Source organism: Podarcis muralis, chromosome 3 (genome assembly GCF_964188315.1).
Source record: "Podarcis muralis chromosome 3, rPodMur119.hap1.1, whole genome shotgun sequence".
In the NCBI taxonomy this organism is placed as follows: Eukaryota; Metazoa; Chordata; class Lepidosauria; order Squamata; family Lacertidae; genus Podarcis; species Podarcis muralis.
In genome coordinates this window covers 87,278,992-87,297,178 of record NC_135657.1, presented here as the reverse complement: position 1 = coordinate 87,297,178, position 18,187 = coordinate 87,278,992, and the positions used below count along the sequence as shown (strand labels likewise).

General features: G+C 43.2%; 1 protein-coding gene across 1 annotated transcript; it reads right to left on the bottom strand.

Moving 5' to 3' along the window:
- Positions 1–9,606: 9,606 nt before the first annotated feature.
- LGSN (lengsin, lens protein with glutamine synthetase domain) lies at positions 9,607–17,591 on the bottom strand. Its single transcript, XM_077925331.1, has 3 exons — positions 16,663–17,591; positions 14,536–14,719; positions 9,607–11,879 (listed from the first exon to the last, which is right to left on the bottom strand). Exons 1-3 carry the CDS (start codon positions 17,553–17,555, stop codon positions 10,680–10,682), a joined length of 2,277 nt encoding a protein of 758 aa, XP_077781457.1. The 5' UTR covers positions 17,556–17,591; the 3' UTR covers positions 9,607–10,679.
- Between the last annotated feature and the right edge of the window lie 596 nt (positions 17,592–18,187).

Here is an 18,187-nt window from a genome sequence, read left to right as displayed (position 1 = left end):
AAGTAGTCATCATTCATACGCCCGTGTGGACAAATAAACCATGATGGTTGTTCAAGAACTTCTAAACCATAAAGATCCTTGATTGTTGGGAAGCCAAGACAGCCCCTTTGGCCTCCTTGGTCCATTTCTTAGTATTATAAACAACTGACATGTGCTGCTCTTGTTTTCAAAGCCATAAAATCCACATTATTCCAAACAAAGGAAGCAGCTTGCTCCAGTCATTTGATGACTTATCACACAGTGAGCCTTATTGTGAGCCTCCACTGATTTATCGTACCGTACCAAGGAGTATGCTGTATAATTCTGTTTTGCCCATCCTACTGATTTACTGTAAAAATGTACCAAAGATTATACTACAGCTTTGTAGCAAGACTTTCACTTACAAGGCCATGAAACTGGACCACGTAACTTTGCCATGAAACACTCTGATTTAGTAAGGAGCACCAGGGGGAGGGGGTATTACATTGTGCAATTCTGGACTCTCTAATTTACTGTGGCGCTCTCAGCAAGTCCTCTGGGTTGGCTTTAACAGCCTGCTGATGGAAGCAAACCATTCTTCCCAAGTGGCAGCAATGAAGTATCTACATGAAAACTTCCTGAGCACATTGTCCGGCCACATTTTTGCCATATTTATTACCAATTCTCCCAATATTCATGGACAAGGTTTTTAAATGCCATAATTCATCCAGGAGCTTTTTATAAACACTTATATTTTGGACTTCAGTAATCTGCTCAGCTGAATGAGCATGAGCTGGATCTGATCCCCATGGCATCATTGTAGTCATACTGTATTTCTTACAAATATAAGCAATTGCAGAATTTACATGCGGAGGTCACATTGAGGCATGGAGCCACCTCAAATTTGTTTACATATGTGCAAAATATACTTCTTGTTTGAGAGTCCCAGGGTTTCACTGTAGGGCCCCAGTCAGAAGAAGCATCTGTTGATATCTTTAGCAGTGGGAAGTGGTGTAGAGCTTTTTATTGCAGAAGACCTCAGGTTCAATTCCTGGCATCTCCAGGTAGACCTAGGAAAACATAGTGTCTGAAATCCTGGATAGCAGCTGCCAGTCTGTGCAGAGCAGAGGTGGAGAACCTAATCTTATGGACCTAATTAGACCTGCCAGCCCTTCCCATTTGGCCCACCAAGCCATTCTGCTCAAGCCACACCCACCTGCCCCAAAACTGAGGTCATATGTGATGTCAGTTGTGGGGCAGGTAAAATACCAGAAGGGCCAAAAGGAGCTGATCAGCAGCACTGAAGTCCTTTGAAAGGCACTTGGAACTGTCAGCTGATTGCCAAAGCTTCAAAGCACAGCGCAGGGCTCTCTACAAGAAGCAACAAGTGGCTGGTTGTTGGGGCTTGAAGAGAGCCCCATGCACAGCAGAAGCCCTGACTTCAGGGAATTTCTCATTCCTGAACCCTTTAGAGCAGCCAAGTGGGCTGGAGCAAGCAGCATGGATTCAAAGCACTTCTATCAGTGCTTGGAATGCAAACTGCTTCCTCTGCAAATAAAAGAAAAACTTCCCTGTTTTTAAATGATAGATAACACTGAGCAAAGTGGACCAATTGTCTGACTCAGAGTCAGGCAGCTTGCTACATTCCAAGCATCCAATACAATGGTACCTCAGGTTACATACGCTTCAGGTTACATACGCTTCAGGTTACAGACTCCGCTAACCCAGAAATAGTGCTTCAGGTTAAGAACTTTGCTTCAGGATGAGAACAGAAATTGTGCTCCGGGAGCGAGGCGGTAGTGGGAGGCCCCATTAGCTAAAGTGGTGCTTCAGGTTAAGAACAGTTTCAGGTTAAGTACGGACCTCCAGAACGAATTAAGTACTTAACCTGAGGTACCACTGTGTTTTTCTTTTATTTGCAGAGGAAGCAGTTTGCATTCCAAGTTAAAGCCATGGTTTTCCCAGTAGTGATGTATGGAAGTGAGAGCTGGACCATCAAGAAGGCTGATCGCCGAAGAATTGATGCTTTTGAATTATGGTGCTGGAGAAGACTCTTGAGAGTCCCATGGACTGCAAGAAGATCAAACGCATCCATTCTTAAGGAAATCAGCCCTGAGTGCTCACTGGAAGGACAGATCGTGAAGCTGAGGCTCCAGTACTTTGGCCACCTCATGAGAAGAGAAGACTCCCTGGAGAAGACACTGATGCTGGGAAAGATGGAGGGCACAAGGAGAAGGGGGCGACAGAGGACGAGATGGTTGGATAGTGTTTTCGAGGTTACCAGCATGAGTCTGACCAAACTGCGGGAAGTAGTGGAGGACAGAGGTGCCTGGCGTGCTCTGGTCCATGGGGTCACGAAGAGTCGGACACGACTAAACGACTAAACAACAACAACACCACTGTGTAGCCTTTAGGATGCTCTCCGGGGACCAGAGAATTGCAGCCTCTGTGATATATTTTACGAGTTCATTTAAGCCATGTGAGCAGGCGTGGTTGGGATGATGAGGTCACAAACAAAATGTTGCTACGCAAAGAAACTCCAGCAAATTTTTTTTTTTTTTGAGAATAATTTTTTATTAACCGACCAATCACATCAAATCAAACCAAATGACATAAATTCCAAATTACACAGCCAAATTTTAAATTTTTGTTGGGGGTACCCATATTTCAAGTTCCGAAGGAGATCCAATCAACTTCTTGCTTCTTACTGCTGTTTTAATGTCCACAAATCTAACCTTATGATGTTCACAGTACTATCCAGTCCTTTCTTATTGTTTTTCCACATCTCTTGTTGTTATTTTCATATATTTTTCCTTTCTCTTTGTGACCTCTGATAGTCTCCACAAGCTGGTTAGAACAGTTTGTAATCCTGCGTGGATATTATTTTTTTAATCCAGTAGCCATATCCAGACGTTTTCCATATAACATCACTTCCATACATCAAAACAGTCTTAGTGTCATTAATCTTCACCAATCTGCCTCCTTTCTCAAAACCTCTGAGGAGATTCACCAGGAATGCAGTCTGAAAATGAGTCCGTTCCTCCTCCCGACTATAAATCCTTTGGCAAGATGGCGACTCCGAATTAATTGCTGCACCATTCCAAAAGCTCTTATTGCTTCTCGATCTCCATAAAGCATATTTTTGGTTAAAGTTTATCTCCACACGGACCTTAATCATCCTGCTTGGGTCAGTTCAACCGACGATTCTAATGAGGAGGGGTTCTTGTAAATCACATAGAAGGAAAGTAAAAAAGGTTCCCTCCCCCATTCAGTCCCGTTGTCAACATACCCAGCCTTTGGTGTATCTTCATCGTAAAATATTCCTGTTTCTCCAGCCCGTCGTCTTCTTTCGCAGAGGTCACTTAAATTAGCAGACTTCACTCCCCTTCTTCACTTGAAATATGTGCATTTGCTTCTTTTATAATTAATTATTCCAAATTGCTGCAGCGTCAGAGACAGCGTCCAGGAGAGCCGAGGTCCACACGGGGGCATTCTGCCTAGGGCCCTCACCCCCTTCTTTTGAATTAGGGTGTGATTTATGGGCACAGCAGGCAAGGGCAGTGTTCCCCATTTCCTTGGGGCAACAAGGGAGGCTGCCTACTCCCATAACAACCTCTTAATTACCCCGTGTGGGTCGGAGAGATGGTATTGTCGTTCATCTTCCAATGCGCCCCCTAGTGGCCCCCCAATTGTTGGTTGATTTCCAGCAGTGTTATAAGAAAGTGGAAGACCTGCATCAAGATTTTGTTGAATGCTTCTAGGAAAAAGAAAACCAGTTCTTTGCTAACACCCGAAGATTCCACTGCTCCACTCACCCACCCACCCCAAAATATTGAGTATATGTAGAGTACACATACTTAATTACAGTTGTCATGCAAAATAAGACATGAAAGGTGGTATCATTAGAATCTCGACAGTTATTTCTTACTCATTCTTTTCAGGGCTACCATCCTACATACAGCTGAATTGCTTAAATCCAATTTACTTCAATGGAATTTAAGCTGGTAACTGAGTCTATGATGACAGCCGAAATCTTGAACCATTAATCACACCCAGTGTTAGAACCATGAAATTATTGTTGACAATTTATATATCCCTCCACCTCCTCAAAATCTACCCATCTCGGTGTGTTAAGATTACTATGCACAAGCTTCTAACAGATAAGTTATTACTTTTTTTAAAAAAGGATCAAAAGAATAGTAAAACTTGGACTAAGCATAGATAATGTCAAAGTGGCTAAAGGCAGTGAAGACCCACATGACCCACACTGCCATAAGAAATGGCTGTGTGAACCAGTCCATAGCCTTCTGCTCTCTCCTCACTCATTCTCAAATCAGAGTACCCAAGTATACTCAAAACACCCTTTACAATATACATCCGCCCTCTGTCCCAACCACATCTCTACCTGCCCCATACCTGACACCATACATGACTTCAGGTGTAGGGAAGCTGTGCATGGCTTGAAACAAAATACCCTTGTAGGCCAAATGGAGGAAGCCTAATGGACCAAGTTAGGCCTAGGGTCAGTGCCTCCCCACCACTGGTATACATGGACCAAAATCTGTTTGCACATTAAAATATATAATTTGCTTGTTGTGGCCTTCTTTGGATTGTTTGCAACAATCATTTGCAAGCACACACAGGGGTAGCTTTCAGGCTGGTAACCCAGCAGAAGTTGCATTAAGCCAGCTGTCTCGTGAACCAACACCTCATCAAAATGCCTAGATCTCAAAATGCAGAACTCCTTCTTCAAGCTGCTATTATTATGCGGATGGCAGCAGCCTCACAGGTTTAGAACTCAAACCAATGAGCCCCCCTAGTGTCCTTGCTAACTCAAACAAGTGGCAGATACCAAAAATGAGTCTATACAGTACCTTTATCTCACATTCTGCCTGACCAGCAAAGTTACAAGCATCTTCCTCTTAATACAGGGACCAGCTACCTGTGGCTCTTCAGATCTTCTCAGATCTTCTCAGAATGCAACTCCCATCATTGCTGACCATTGCCATACTGACAGGTTCTTCCCTGGGCAGCTCAGTTGGTACAGCATGAGACTGTTAATCTCAGAGTCATGGGTTTGAGCCCTACATTGCGCAAAAGATTCCTGCATTGCAGGGGGTGGAACTAGATGACCCTCGTGGACCCTTCCAACCAGGGCTGTAGCTAGGCGGGGGTGGTGAGGTGGGCCCCCACCAGGGGCGCAGGCGATGGGGGGCACAAAATTGGCTAAAAATATGTCCATACATATAAATCTTGATTATTACCTAATAAGAAATGGTTTTAAATAGAGAGTGAATTGAATGGGTGGAAAGGGGAGGGGTTGGAAAAGAGGCAGAAAGAAGATCTAATTTGTCTGTGGCTAGGAATTATGGTGCTGGAGGAGACTCTTGAGAGTCCCATGGATTGCAAGAAGATCAAACCTATCCATTCTTAAGGAAATCAGCCCTGAGTGCTCACTGGAAGGACAGATCCTGAAGCTGAGACTCCAATACTTTGGCCACCTCATGAGAAGAGAAGACTCCCTGGAAAAGACCCTGATGTTGGGAAAGATGGAGGGCACAAGGAGAAGGGGACAACAGAGGACGAGATGGTTGGATAGTGTTCTCGAAGTTACCAGCATGAGTTTGACCAAACTGTGGGAGGCAGTGGAAGACAGAAGTGCCTGGCGTGCTCTGGTCCGTGGGGTCCTGAAGAGTCGGACACGACTAAACGACTAAACAACAACAACAGGGGGCGCAAACTGGAAGGTTCTGCCAGGGGCGCAAGATCACCTAGCTACGGCTCTGCTTCCAACTCTACAATTCTATGATTTTAACATCTGTAATACCAGGGTGGCTTTTCTTTTAGAAAAGTGAATCAGCCAAAATCATGACTGTCACTTGCTCTCCCCCTCCAGGCTACCCCATAGCACTCTGGAAAATGGAAGCCACCACAACCCCGTGCCTTTTCTACTGGGGATGCAGGTCCCCAACTTTAATTTATATCTCACACCTTTGTTCCAAATAATTATAATAATGCCATGGGAACCTTATATATTACTTTGCATCCTGCAGAGCATGAAAAGGTTACAAAAACTAAACAACAAATTAATCAAATGTCAAGGGGGAAAGATGCATAGTAGCTGTGGGCATTTGTGTTACCCTTAAAAAAAAAAGTCATTTAAAAAGATATGTGGTATTTTTCTGGGCTGAAAACCTACAGTGATTTCTGGTGGAAGCAGAGACGAGCGTCAGTTCTGTGGCGTGCTGCTGCCCTCTGCCTTGAGTCTGGAGAAGAACTGCTCCTGCTCATGGTGTTCATGACAAACAGCATCAGGAGCCATTCTTTACAAATCAAATCCCATTTTCATAACTCAGGAATCTAAAGCTGTCATTAGACACATGGGACTGTGAGTAATGCTGAGCTCTGTATCTGTCTATCCGTCTATCTATATAGGACTGTCTTACCGTATCTCAAAATAATATCTACCCAGACGTAATAAGCAGGTGCAAGGTATCATTATTGTTCACTGTGCAATGAAAGACTTGCCTGTGCATTCATAACAGAGTCATTCAACACTCCTGCAGCATGTCCTTGCGTCTTGCTACTTGACATCTTTGTTCTTAACTCTAGTTTTCGCCAGTTGCTTTCACCTTTTCGTTTCTGTATTTATTCTCTTCTCCTTGTTCCTTCTTCCCATTGTCCTCTTCCCCCTTCATTTAAATTGTTGCATGCCTGGGTGCCACACCCTCCATCATCCAGCTGGCACATCAGGGAAGGTGCTCTTACATATGAACATGGATCTCCCATGTGTGGAGGATCTGTACACGTGTGCCCTTTCTCATACATGCTGGATGCATGAGTGGTGTGGCACAGCTGCCAGGCACCTCCACGAAAAGCACACACAGTGTTTATCTCTCAGTGCAACAAAAACGTCCATTGATTCCGGAATCTTAATTTAGAACAATTTAAGAAGAACTCAACATGAACAGATTTCAGAAATAACCACCTGACAAGAGAACAATGGCTGATAAGCTTTTTAAGTGTGGGCACATGTTATAGACTTAAGCACTTATACGTGTATTGTTTTCTGGAGGGGGGAAAAGGAAGCGCTGTGCATTTTTGTTATATTTTAGAAGCATATGGAATTGGGTCCATGAGTTACACATATAAAGACACAAAAATAATTTCATTGGGAAAGAGTTGTTTGTTTTATGCTCATGGAAGAGGCATGTGAATAATCAAGTATCACACTTTTAAATACACTGTACAAAATGGACAAAGGCACACTCCTCCATTGTCCCCCAAGACTGACGGATGCCAACCAACCAACAAAATGGACAAAGGATATGGAATTAATATCCTTTTGTTGCTTTTATTTTGGGGAGTCATGCAACAAAATACACTCCAGGGAACTAAGTTTTATTTGAAAATCAAACCCAATAGCCCCAAATCAGTCCATATTTATACTCAGCAAAACAATACATTTCTGTCCCTGTTGTAAACACACTTTTCATAAATAGTGTTGAAACCAACAAATGTCATATAGATACATGCAAATTAAGATCACAAGCATAATTTGTTTCAGCACGTCACTTTAAAAAAAAAAATCTTACAAAAAACGGTCCATTTATGTTATCTAGCAGAAGTGATTTTCTCTTCCATAACGATGAGAATTTTTATATTCTTCATTATGCATACAGATGATATTAAAAGTTGTGCTTTAAAGACTTAGGTAGCATGTTCCAATTAAAAATATATGGATCGATGAAAGCATGCAATACTTGAATAACTCAGTTTTAAGCCTAAACCATACATGAAGGAGGACCACTTGAGGCTGCAGATGGAGGATAACATTACTGATAAATTCCTGCACCTATATAAAATCTAACATATATGAGGTATTGGTTCTAACCTACACAGAGGAGCCTTCAGAAATGTGATTTCCCCCCCCCCCCAACAATATATAATAAAGCAAATATATCTTTTAATGAATTGTGGGTGTTTTGTAGGAATCTGTCAATGGTATAATGTGTCTGTGTTTTGTTTTGTTTTGTTTTTTGTTTTAAATGTGTTGTAAGTCACTTGGAGAACTTTGGGTAACAAGCAATCAACAAGTCTAAAAAAATATTTTTAGTTTCTTGGAGTTTGTTTCATTTTGTCCACCTTGTGTGACTGCAGGATTTAACATAGTTACTGAAAGGAACATTTTAAAAAAATGTTGCTAAACTACAGCAGATGCAAGCTAATGGAGAAGGGCGTCGTGGCATCCATCAGAATTCTGAACTACCTAATGAAGCAATCCACCCTGCTGTGCAGATTCCTCCACAGATTTCTTCCTTAGAGCACTACGATTAAAAGCTGTTATTTTATGCCACGTTCAAGGGAAAGATGTGTAGGTTGCAGGTGAAATGAGAGGTGCACTTGTACAAAGGGCTTTACTGCATTTAATGAGATAAGCTAACAGACAGAGCCGAATTCACATGTGATGTCAAGGCAGAGTTGGTTTGGCCAGTTACTAAGAAAAGTATCAGTTCCAGAAGGTGCAGCTTCCAGCAGGTCATGCTACAATGGATATTGTTTTGCAGCTTAAATAATAAATGCAGCTTCATTCATCCCTTGTGGTATCTCCAATGACCTCCTACAAAACGTAACAGACCAACTTCACACTTTGAATTTAAACCAATTCAGCGCTATAAAATATTAATATTTTTCAATAACAAAAAACCATTAGCGTCACACAATGGAAACTTTCCTGCGGCATGTCTGATGAGGAATGAGAGGGAAGTTATCTAGTAACCAAGGCATGCATCCACCCATCTTCCATGCTTGCTTTTGGGTCATTGATCACATCAGTATTCTCCTTCTTGGATACAAAGGCTTGGGGGCAGTGATTTCCGCCCTGTCCTGTGTTCATCGCAATCAGCTCCACTTCTGTTCTGCTACAGCTCAGCTTCTGCTAAAACCTACATTATTCTCCTCATCCTCCCCAGTGGCTGAAACTAACATAATCAATTGGGTTATTAACTTTGGTTCATTTCGACAGAAGGGAAACATCAACAACAATGCAGAAAATAAAATATTTATGTAACATTCACAGACTTTAAAAAGATAGTGAATATGAGTGGGTTGATCTATCTATCTATCTAGGGGACGCAGGTGGCGCTGTGGCCAAAACCACAGAGCCTAGGGCTTGCCGATCAGAAAGTCGGTGGTTTGAATCCCCACGGCACGGTGAGCTGCCGTTGCTCAGTCCCTGCTCCTGCCAACCTAGCAGTGCGAAAGCACATCAAGTGCAAATAGATAAATAGGTACCGCTCCAGTGGGAAGGTAAATGGTGTCTCCGTGCGCTGCTCTGGTTCGCCAGAAGTGGCTTTGTCTTGCTGGCCACATGACCCAGAAACTGTCTGCTAACAAACGCCGGCTCCCTTGGCCAGTAAAGCGAGATGAGCGCCACAACCCCAGAGTCAGTCACGACTGGACCTAACGGTCAGGGGTCCCTTTACCTCTATCTATCTATCTATCTATCTGTCTGTCTGTCTGTCTGTCTGTCTATCATCTATCTATCATCATCTATCTATCATCTATCATCTATCTATCATCTATCTATCATCTATCTATCTATCTATCTATCATCTATCTATCTATCTATCTATCTCTGTGAACATTGCATAGATAATTGCACAATTTCTGTTCCTGACCTTTGATGAGCATGCAAATTGTGGCAATTTCCATTTCCAATTCTGTTTCCAGTAGAATTCTCTGAATCCCTACATGCGGGCGCATTCTGTGAGCAAAGGTTCATTCATACCCCACTGGTGGAAAAAGGATGCAGCTTTTTTCAGTTTTCCCCTTCCCAGTGAAGCCCACCCCCAAAATCTGCTTCAGATGGTTAGGGTACCTTTCAACTCTAGGGTGGGGGTGGCAAGAATCACATCCACCAGTGACATCCTTCACCTGTGTCTAGAATGAGTCCTTCTGTTTGCCAAATGGAACTCAGGATCCAAGCCATAGTTCAGCAATTATTCTTCTAAGAAGTATAAAACTTTTAGAACTTAACTTAAAATAAAACCACTCCCTGATGAACAGAGCTACACTTGGATAGACTTTATCTTATATGTGAATGGTTCCCAGTTGCTGTATACAAAGCTGAAGAAAACAGCATTGGAATTATTTACAACCTTTTTTATTGGTGACTGATCTTCATGCTGGAGCTTTTCACAACTTCAGTTCAGCACTTTACTGCAAAACTGGCACTGAAGGAAACAATCCAGGAAATAAGTGTGTACAATGCAGCACAGGATTTCACTAGCCAGCTTTGTTTTTTGCAGTATGCCAAACATATACAGAACTCTGGGGCAAAGGAATCAGGGTGCTCTATATGCCAGCTTTTGGAAACTGAAAAAGCCTTATTCAAGAGCATCTATATGTACTACAAAGCTATGGAAACCAATCTTTCTACCAATAAACAATTCTAATACTCTGTATAGCATTTAACAAGTGTTCAGAGTAATGCATTCGCATTATCTGGGTGTGATCCTTACAACAACTCTGTAAGGTAGGTCAATTTTATTATTTCCCATGCTGCAGATGAGAGGACTGAGGCTGAGAGAGAGCAGTTTGCTTAAGACTGCCCCGTGAGTTCATGACAGAGATGGGATTCAAACTGGAAACTTCTTGATCCATAGCTCAGGCTCTTAGCCATAACACTACAGTGGCTCTCAAAATGCCATGCACTTGTGCTAGATAAAATATTCTAAAAATTTATTCCTTTCCACATCCATCTCTTCATTTTCCATCTCATACTGTTTCATAGCGACGAAATACCGGACAAAGGTGTTACCTAGGGCTTCCCGGATGCACTCATCTTCCTGAAGTGCAATGAGAGCATCTTCCAGTTTCAGCGGGATTGTTGCAACTTTGAATTGAGCAGTGCTCTGGATCTCCTCTGATGCCTCCTGGAAACTGAGTCCTCTCCTTATGCCATCCAGACCAGCAGCGATAGTAGCAGACAGAACCAAGTAAGGGTTTGCCATTGCTGAACCTAGCCTGCTTTCAATCCGAGTTCCCTTCTCGCCGTGACTTTTGACGTTAAATGCACAGCTGTTATCATTCCATGCCCACTTCACAGACACCATCTCCTTGGAATCCTTGCGGTACACGTTGTAGCGTTTACGGCAGCCGATGGTTGGAGCCATCAAGCAGCTCAGAGCTGCAGAATGCACCAATAACCCAGCAAGCCAGTTCTTCCCTATGTCGGTGAACTCAGGGGCTCCGGAACCAGAAGAAAACAAATTATTCTCCCCAGTGATATCCCAAAGGCTATGGGAGAGGATGCCCGAGTTGCAAAATCCATTCTCGGTGAAAAAGCTGGCGATGTAATTGTACTTTTTGGCCACTTCTTTAATGCCGGTGCGGAAGGTGAAGGCACTGTCGGCTGCACTGAGGCCAAACTCTGGCTGAAAAGAGATCTCCATTTGGCCAGGTCCTGTGGAAGACGAGAAACTCTCAATGTTCGCCCCGGCGTGATACATCCCGTCAACGAGTTCCTGAATGAAACACTGGTCTTGGTTATTGAGCATGGTTGTAGTGGGGAAAGTGATCGTCTTTGAATTGATGATTTCGGCAATGCCATAAATGCAGAACTCGTAAGTGAAGGCAGAACGCAGGGCAAAGCCGTGGTCTTGGAGTTGCCCCAGCTGTTGTTTGGCAATGTGCCTGGGGGAAGTCAACAAAGGGTTGCCAGTTACAGCGAAGGAATCGCAGATCACTCTAGCAGTGTCTTCAGTCCATGGCAAAACCCGAAACGTTGATAATTCAGGACTCAGGATTATGTCGCAGTTGAAATTGCTGGCGCTTATATGGTTTATTTCATTATCCTTGGGATTCAGAGTCAGTTCAAGGTAACCTCTGGGCATGGCAACACCATGGATTGCTTTGGCCTAAACAGAGGGAAGAAACTTTTAGGATTGTGCTGTAGTCACTTTAACACTGCAATTATAAGGTACAATTATGATTACAACAGTGAGAAATGCTATGCCTGTTTGAGTTCAAATTCTGCGCAAGGGTAGCTGTGTGTCTGATTTTACAGAGGATAGTCCTTTATCTGAAGGACTGTCTGGTGCAAGACCATTTCAAAGATACAGAACCCTAAGAAGGGAGAGCAGGAGCCCTGAAGCAGCCCATCAACAATTAAAAGCACCAGGACAGCAGACTGAGCAGACACAGAATCTTTTCCATTAAACTGAGATTATTTCTAGTTCAGCTATAGTATATTTCTAAATTTGAATCTATACATATAAATTAACACATGCAAATTTTATTCTAATATGCGTCTTCTTTTGCCCTTTTAATTCTGATGATGGACTTCCTCTTTCTTGGTGATATGTAAGGGGCCGCACTTCCAAAGCAGCGGTGTCAGCAACTTGTTCCATAAGGGAGTTATGCACTGTATCTCACAAGAGATATATCCAAAGATTTCTAAGTGTCCAATGGGACCTCTAGCATCTTTTCTTTGAACAGGCACACACAGAGCACATTGGAGGTTGCCAATAGGGTTGGGAAATAAAAAGGCCCAGTGAGCATTTTGGTTGTGTGGTTCTCTGGATTGTGGTGTAGTTCACTAACTCTTCAGTGAACTTCCTCTGTGAAAGGTTAGCAACCAGCTGCGTCTCAGGTTGCACCCTGTTTACAACTTCCTCCTACTTCTCACACTTCCCTCTTGGACCTCATGGCTTCCTTGTTCTACTATAGACCAGTTAGCTAGACTAGAACTGGGAACTTTTCTACCCAAGTATCTATTTTCCGTATCTACAAGGTTAGTTTCCTTACATACAAGCGTGTGTGTGTGTGATTGCAACAGAAAACATCTGCTCCAAGGTTCACTCCCTTAATACTAGTTTGCCCTGCATACCCAAAGGGTTTCAACAGGTAATTGGAACAAAATAATCCAACAAATTTGTTAACAGGTGACATTGGCCAACCCGACAATAGGTGGAATCCAACTGGTGCCCTTGGTTTCAGGGAAGGGCTCGTGATCCTGCAGACACCTTCACAAATGGGAGAAGAGGGGAGGTGATTTGTCTTATTTGTTATTCCCTTTACAGGCCCCCACCTCACATTCCACCCTGTTCTGGGAGGTCCCCCAACACTTGAGGGGAATGAAAGAGGCCATAACCTGAAAGAGGAGGGAATTGAAACATGTTCGAAAATCACCCCAAACCCGTCAAACAACTTGCCAATGAGACAATAAATGAAGGCAGAAAGATAAGAAGATGTGCAGCAGTTCAACAATCAAGGCTAGAAATGTGCAGGTAGAAACAGAACCACCTGGATGGGAGGCAGGCAATCAACTAGTCCTTTGGTTCGGCAAAGGGGGAATAGAATTCCTAATAACTGCCTCCTCTCTCTATTAGCAGAGGCATACGATGGATCAAAATCTCCTTCCAAGAATCCAACAGCATCCTATGTCAGTAACCTGTAATATTGTACATGTGGTTAGACCTAGTCCTGCACACCTGTGCTCATCTTACATTCCAACTTATTTTTTATTTTATTTTGAAGAACATCCGATGATTTACACTTTCACTTCTACTTTAATTTGAGCTTGGGTTGGGGATATATCAGACAAGTTCAGGTTAATTTGAAAAGGGTGAGCCTGGCTCCCTGCACTTTGAATTGAGTGATGGGTGAAAAGATGGTCCCATTACCCCATCGCCTTTCAAGAGCATTAAATTCCCTGGAAGAGAGTTCATTTCTGCTAATGCCTAAATGGCATCAGTGAAAGAAAATTGGATCTGAGCCCATAGCTTCAAAACTACAGTAAGATCTAAGGACAAAGTTAAGAGAAAATTGCCTTTGGGGCTTCAAAGAAGTTTAGAATGAAAGCAAGGTTTTACTAGATTTCCAGTAATGCCAGTATATATTTTCACTCAATGGAACCTGAAATATTCATGACACAGTTATAGCTAAAATACAGCATATAAACCATCCATGCTGAGTATCACATAAACAGTACACCAAAAGGCCCTTAGAGGTCACCACTTTCTATACAGCTGCTACCAAATGCTTCATAATATGACTCATATTTATTGGAACACCAGCATCACCAATATTATTATTAAGCCGTCATGCATACAACGGCATTTTCTTATCTGATTTAATCGCTGAAAAGGGAATACTTCCAAACTAGAATGATTCCCATGCTATCACTTCAGTGCCTTTTGTAATTTGCTCTTGGCCTCCTCCTGCAATTTGCCGATGTCAAATAAAACAGGATCGTTGTGCATGTTGCAAATGTTGAGAAAAAGAAAGATAAATCTGGGGGAAGGCGAGTCTTGGGTGTGTAAAGAATCAACATTGGCAAGTTCTCTTAATTAGATTTGCATTTCTTCAGGGCTGAGGAATGACCGCTTTGGCAGGGCAGGGGGGCAGCAGGGAGATGAAATAAGCCTTATGGGGTACCAATGAACAAAGGAGGAAATATATGTTGTGTAAGCTGGAATTGTATTGCACATGGCAAAGGGCTGTGGTGTAGCAAGTTGTCTTTTCATGGCCAGGGAACACAGAATACTTGCTACAGGGGATGGATAAACGTACCCGGAAAAAACGAGACGGGATGCTCTTTGATCTTGACACGCCATGAAGGTCGGCTGCTTCAAATCTGACAAAACGTATATTGTCTCTGGACATCTGTTCTTTAATGCGCTCAATCTCAGACACCAAGTGAAGGGGAATGCTCTTTACACTGGGCTCTCTGCTGTGCTCTAAAAATGAAAATACACTTGATCAGGTCAAAATTTAAATATTTGCCATCAACATGTCCACGCTGGTATATCTTTTCAATGCAGCGCGCGATCCCACACAAAGATCAGTACAGTGGTACCTCTGGTTACGAACTTAATTCGTTCCAGAGGTCCGTTCTTAAGCTGAAACTGTTCTTATCCTGAGGCGTGCTTTCGCTAATAGGGTCTCCCGCTGCGCGTGCGCCTCCAGCGAGCGATTTCCGTTCGCATCCAGGAGCAGCTACTTCCGGGTTAGCGGAGCTTGTAACCTGAAGCGTTCGTAACCAGAAGCGTTCGTAACCAGAGGTACGACTGTACACGTAAGCATCTTGATTCTAATGGTGTGAAGCAGAAAAGCCTCTGGTGCAGCATGTCTTAAGGCTCAACAAGATATACTTTGCAAATAATAACTTTGCAATACACCTAGATAACGTCTGTGTATATGCAACGTATAAATGGTGAAACATTTTAGGTGGTAATCAACTGAAGTTTACTCAGAGTAAGCCTATTGAAATTAATGGACCTAGCTTAGTCACGTTCATTCATTTTAATGGGGCTACCCTGAGAAAAATCTAGCTGAATGCACCCCCCGCCAGAGCCCCACAGATTTCAAACAGGCCTCTGCTGCTCTCAGACAGCTGGTTTTTCACTCATTATTAACAGTTGTAGTCACTAAACTGCCGGAAGCAAATGCAACCAGTTGTCTGAAGGGGTCTAATTATGATATAGTTTGGATAAGATGCAAAAATCTAGCTTTCTGGATTCCGGGTGGCCACAGATTCAATCATTTGTTGGACTCATTTATTCAGATTAGTTCCGCATGATTGATACGTGCTACTTTGGAGCCAATTAAAACTGTCTCCAAATTTTGCCTAATCCACATGCAATCCAAAGTGAATTTGCAGGGTTCCTGCTCAGGCAATATTTCTTTAGGAATTTCATGGGCCTTTATTAAGTTTCAATAATGTTAGCCAGGTGACATGCAGGTGAAGAGCTTGACACAGCCCTGGTTCTCTATTAAATGGTGTATTTATTATTACAGTTTATAGCCTCACTTTCTGCATGGAACACCCAAGGCAGAAAGCAATGGATTGGGTGAATCTGAAGGAGCCTATTCAGGGAAAACTTCTACATGCATTTCATTAAAATTATCTTTAAAAAGTTCTGCTCAGGAAAGTTCTGCTCATTCCAGTGTGGTATAGTGGTTAGAGAGCTGGGCCAGGACCTGAGAGGCTTGGGTTCAATTTCTCACTCAGCCATGAAGCTCACTGGGGACAATCTGGGTTGGAGCCTTCCTGTGCCCCCTCCCATTAGAGCAGAGCAGGCATAGGCAAACTCGGCCCTCCAGATGTTTTGGACTAGTAATCAAAGGATTCCCATCATCCCTGACCACTGGTCCTGCTAGCTGGGTATCATGGGAGTTGTAGGCCAAAAACATCTGAAGGGCCGAGTTTGCCTATGCCTGGAGTAGGGGATATCTCCATGGTGTCCGTGTTTTTCAAGAGCTATCCTGCAGCTTTCCCCCCTCAGAGTTCATGCTTTCATGATACTTCTGGCTGCTCTCCTTATTGGAGCTACCAAAAATGACAATTTTTTGCTGAGGTGGGGGGTGGAGTGGAAGCAAGCATTTATCTTTTGGCAAAAAATCATCGGGGGGGGGGGGAGGCACTGATAATGACACAACACAGGCACCCACCTTCTTCTCCCCTGCCGAGCCCTAATTACTGAGTTTGAATGGGCTCCTCTGACCCTCCCACTTGTGGCATTTATACACACACGCACACACCTTTTTGATGCACAATGTCCTTGTATACCATAAACCACACAAGTCTGTGTTATCAATAAAAACAAGACAAGGCAACACTTCTGTTTAACTGGGAAGACTCCCATCCCTATATGGTGTGCTGCAGGCAAAGTCTTAACTTCCTTACCAGATGTGGGCTCAAATTTAGCTTCTGAAGCACTGCCTGCATTGGGGGAATGTGTCTGTTGCCTCCCAGGAGAATGATCCATATCTTCGCTTTCGGATGGCTGCTTATCCAACCCAGCAGAGCTGTGCAGCAGGGGTGGCTTCCCTGCTAGCCCTGCTCCTGGCTTGCGCCCAGAGAGGACTTTCTGATCACCACCTCTTAAATGAGGGTGAAACATTTTCATGTAGCTCCTTTGATTATCACTAGACTTCAGCGGAAGTGTATGGGAAGAGGGACTTCTGGGTTTGCCACTGCTCCTAACCCTGGTACTCAGCACCGGGCTTTCTCTCAACAGGTTTTTCAACTCTTGCAAAGTTTCTTTGGAAATTCCAGAGCCCAAAGCTAAAGAGACTTTGCTTTCATCTTTTTCCTGGGCTGCTGCATGATGGTCCATGTCCTTTTTCTCAGTCATGTGGAACTTCCACTCCTTCTCTGCTGTGTCAGGTTTCTCTTTATCATTTCCTGGTGTTTTTGCATTCTCCCTGATTTTCGCTGTATTTAGACACACATCTTTCTCTTCTTTGCCATCTAAATCTGTTTTCGGTGCATGGTCTTCATTGCTGAAATTTTCTATTGCCCCATGAGCTTCTGGGCTGCTTTTGTGAGGTTCCTCTCTGCCCTGCTGTGGGTCTTCTGTTGTATGACAATATTTGGGAGGGCTCTCATCTGCTTCCTGCATTGCTGGGAAGCCTGGTGGTTTCTGAAGAAGTTCGTCTGTACATAGCTTGAGGTGAGCAAGCTTTCTTTGATGAGAGAGAGAATCAGAAGTGTTTCCAGGGTGAGAAGTGTCCATAGTTTCACATCCTGCTGTAAGGTTCTGCTCCCCAGTGACTTTGACTCCTCTTTTTCTTCTCAATCCACACATGCAGTTGCCATCAACTTCCTCAGTTTCATTTCCAGCAGTGCTCTGCAATCATCAGCAAATATAAACAATATGCTCTGATCGAATGAAATATGCAGCCCTCTTTAATTCACACTTTATACATTTGACATACTTGCGGAATTGATACATTCCATAAACCCAGGCCCAATGCACATTGTAACATCCACACCGCAAGGGGATTTAGACCACAACCTAATCAAAGCTCGCTTTTCTGTTAAATGTTTAATAGAATCCAATATATAGATATATCTCATCTTGTTTTCTTATCCTTAATCTGACAGATTGTGGGCACCAGTCAGACAAGAAAGCAGGACACCCAGGGACCTGCCTTAATTATTATTGTTGTTGTTATTATTATTATTATCATTACTATTTGTATACTGCTCTATACCCATAGATCTCAGGGCAACATAAAATTACAATATTAAAAAACCACAAAATACATAACTGTCAGAGGCTCAGGAGCAGAGGCGCAGGGGAGAGAGGAAATGGAGAGCGAAGGGGAAGAATCTGAGGGCAGCGGAGGGCAGAATGACAGTGACCCGAGAGATTCCATGAGCCTCTCCAGTGAATCAGAAGATTCCCAGAAGGGGGCGCCGATGGCCAGGGCAAGG

What these genes read in the sequence shown, in the direction of transcription:
- LGSN (XM_077925331.1), bottom strand. Translation starts at nt 17,555, where the DNA reads ATGTGTGGATTGAGAAGAAAAAGAGGAGTCAAAGTCACTGGGGAGCAG. An exon ending in GCTTCAGAAGCTAAATTTGA is followed by an intron (nt 14,720 to 16,662) that starts GCCCACATCTGG and finishes GACCTGATCAAG; the next exon opens with TGTATTTTCATTTTTAGAGC. An exon ending in TCCCGTCTCGTTTTTTCCGG is followed by an intron (nt 11,880 to 14,535) that starts GTACGTTTATCC and finishes CCCTCTGTTTAG; the next exon opens with GCCAAAGCAATCCATGGTGT.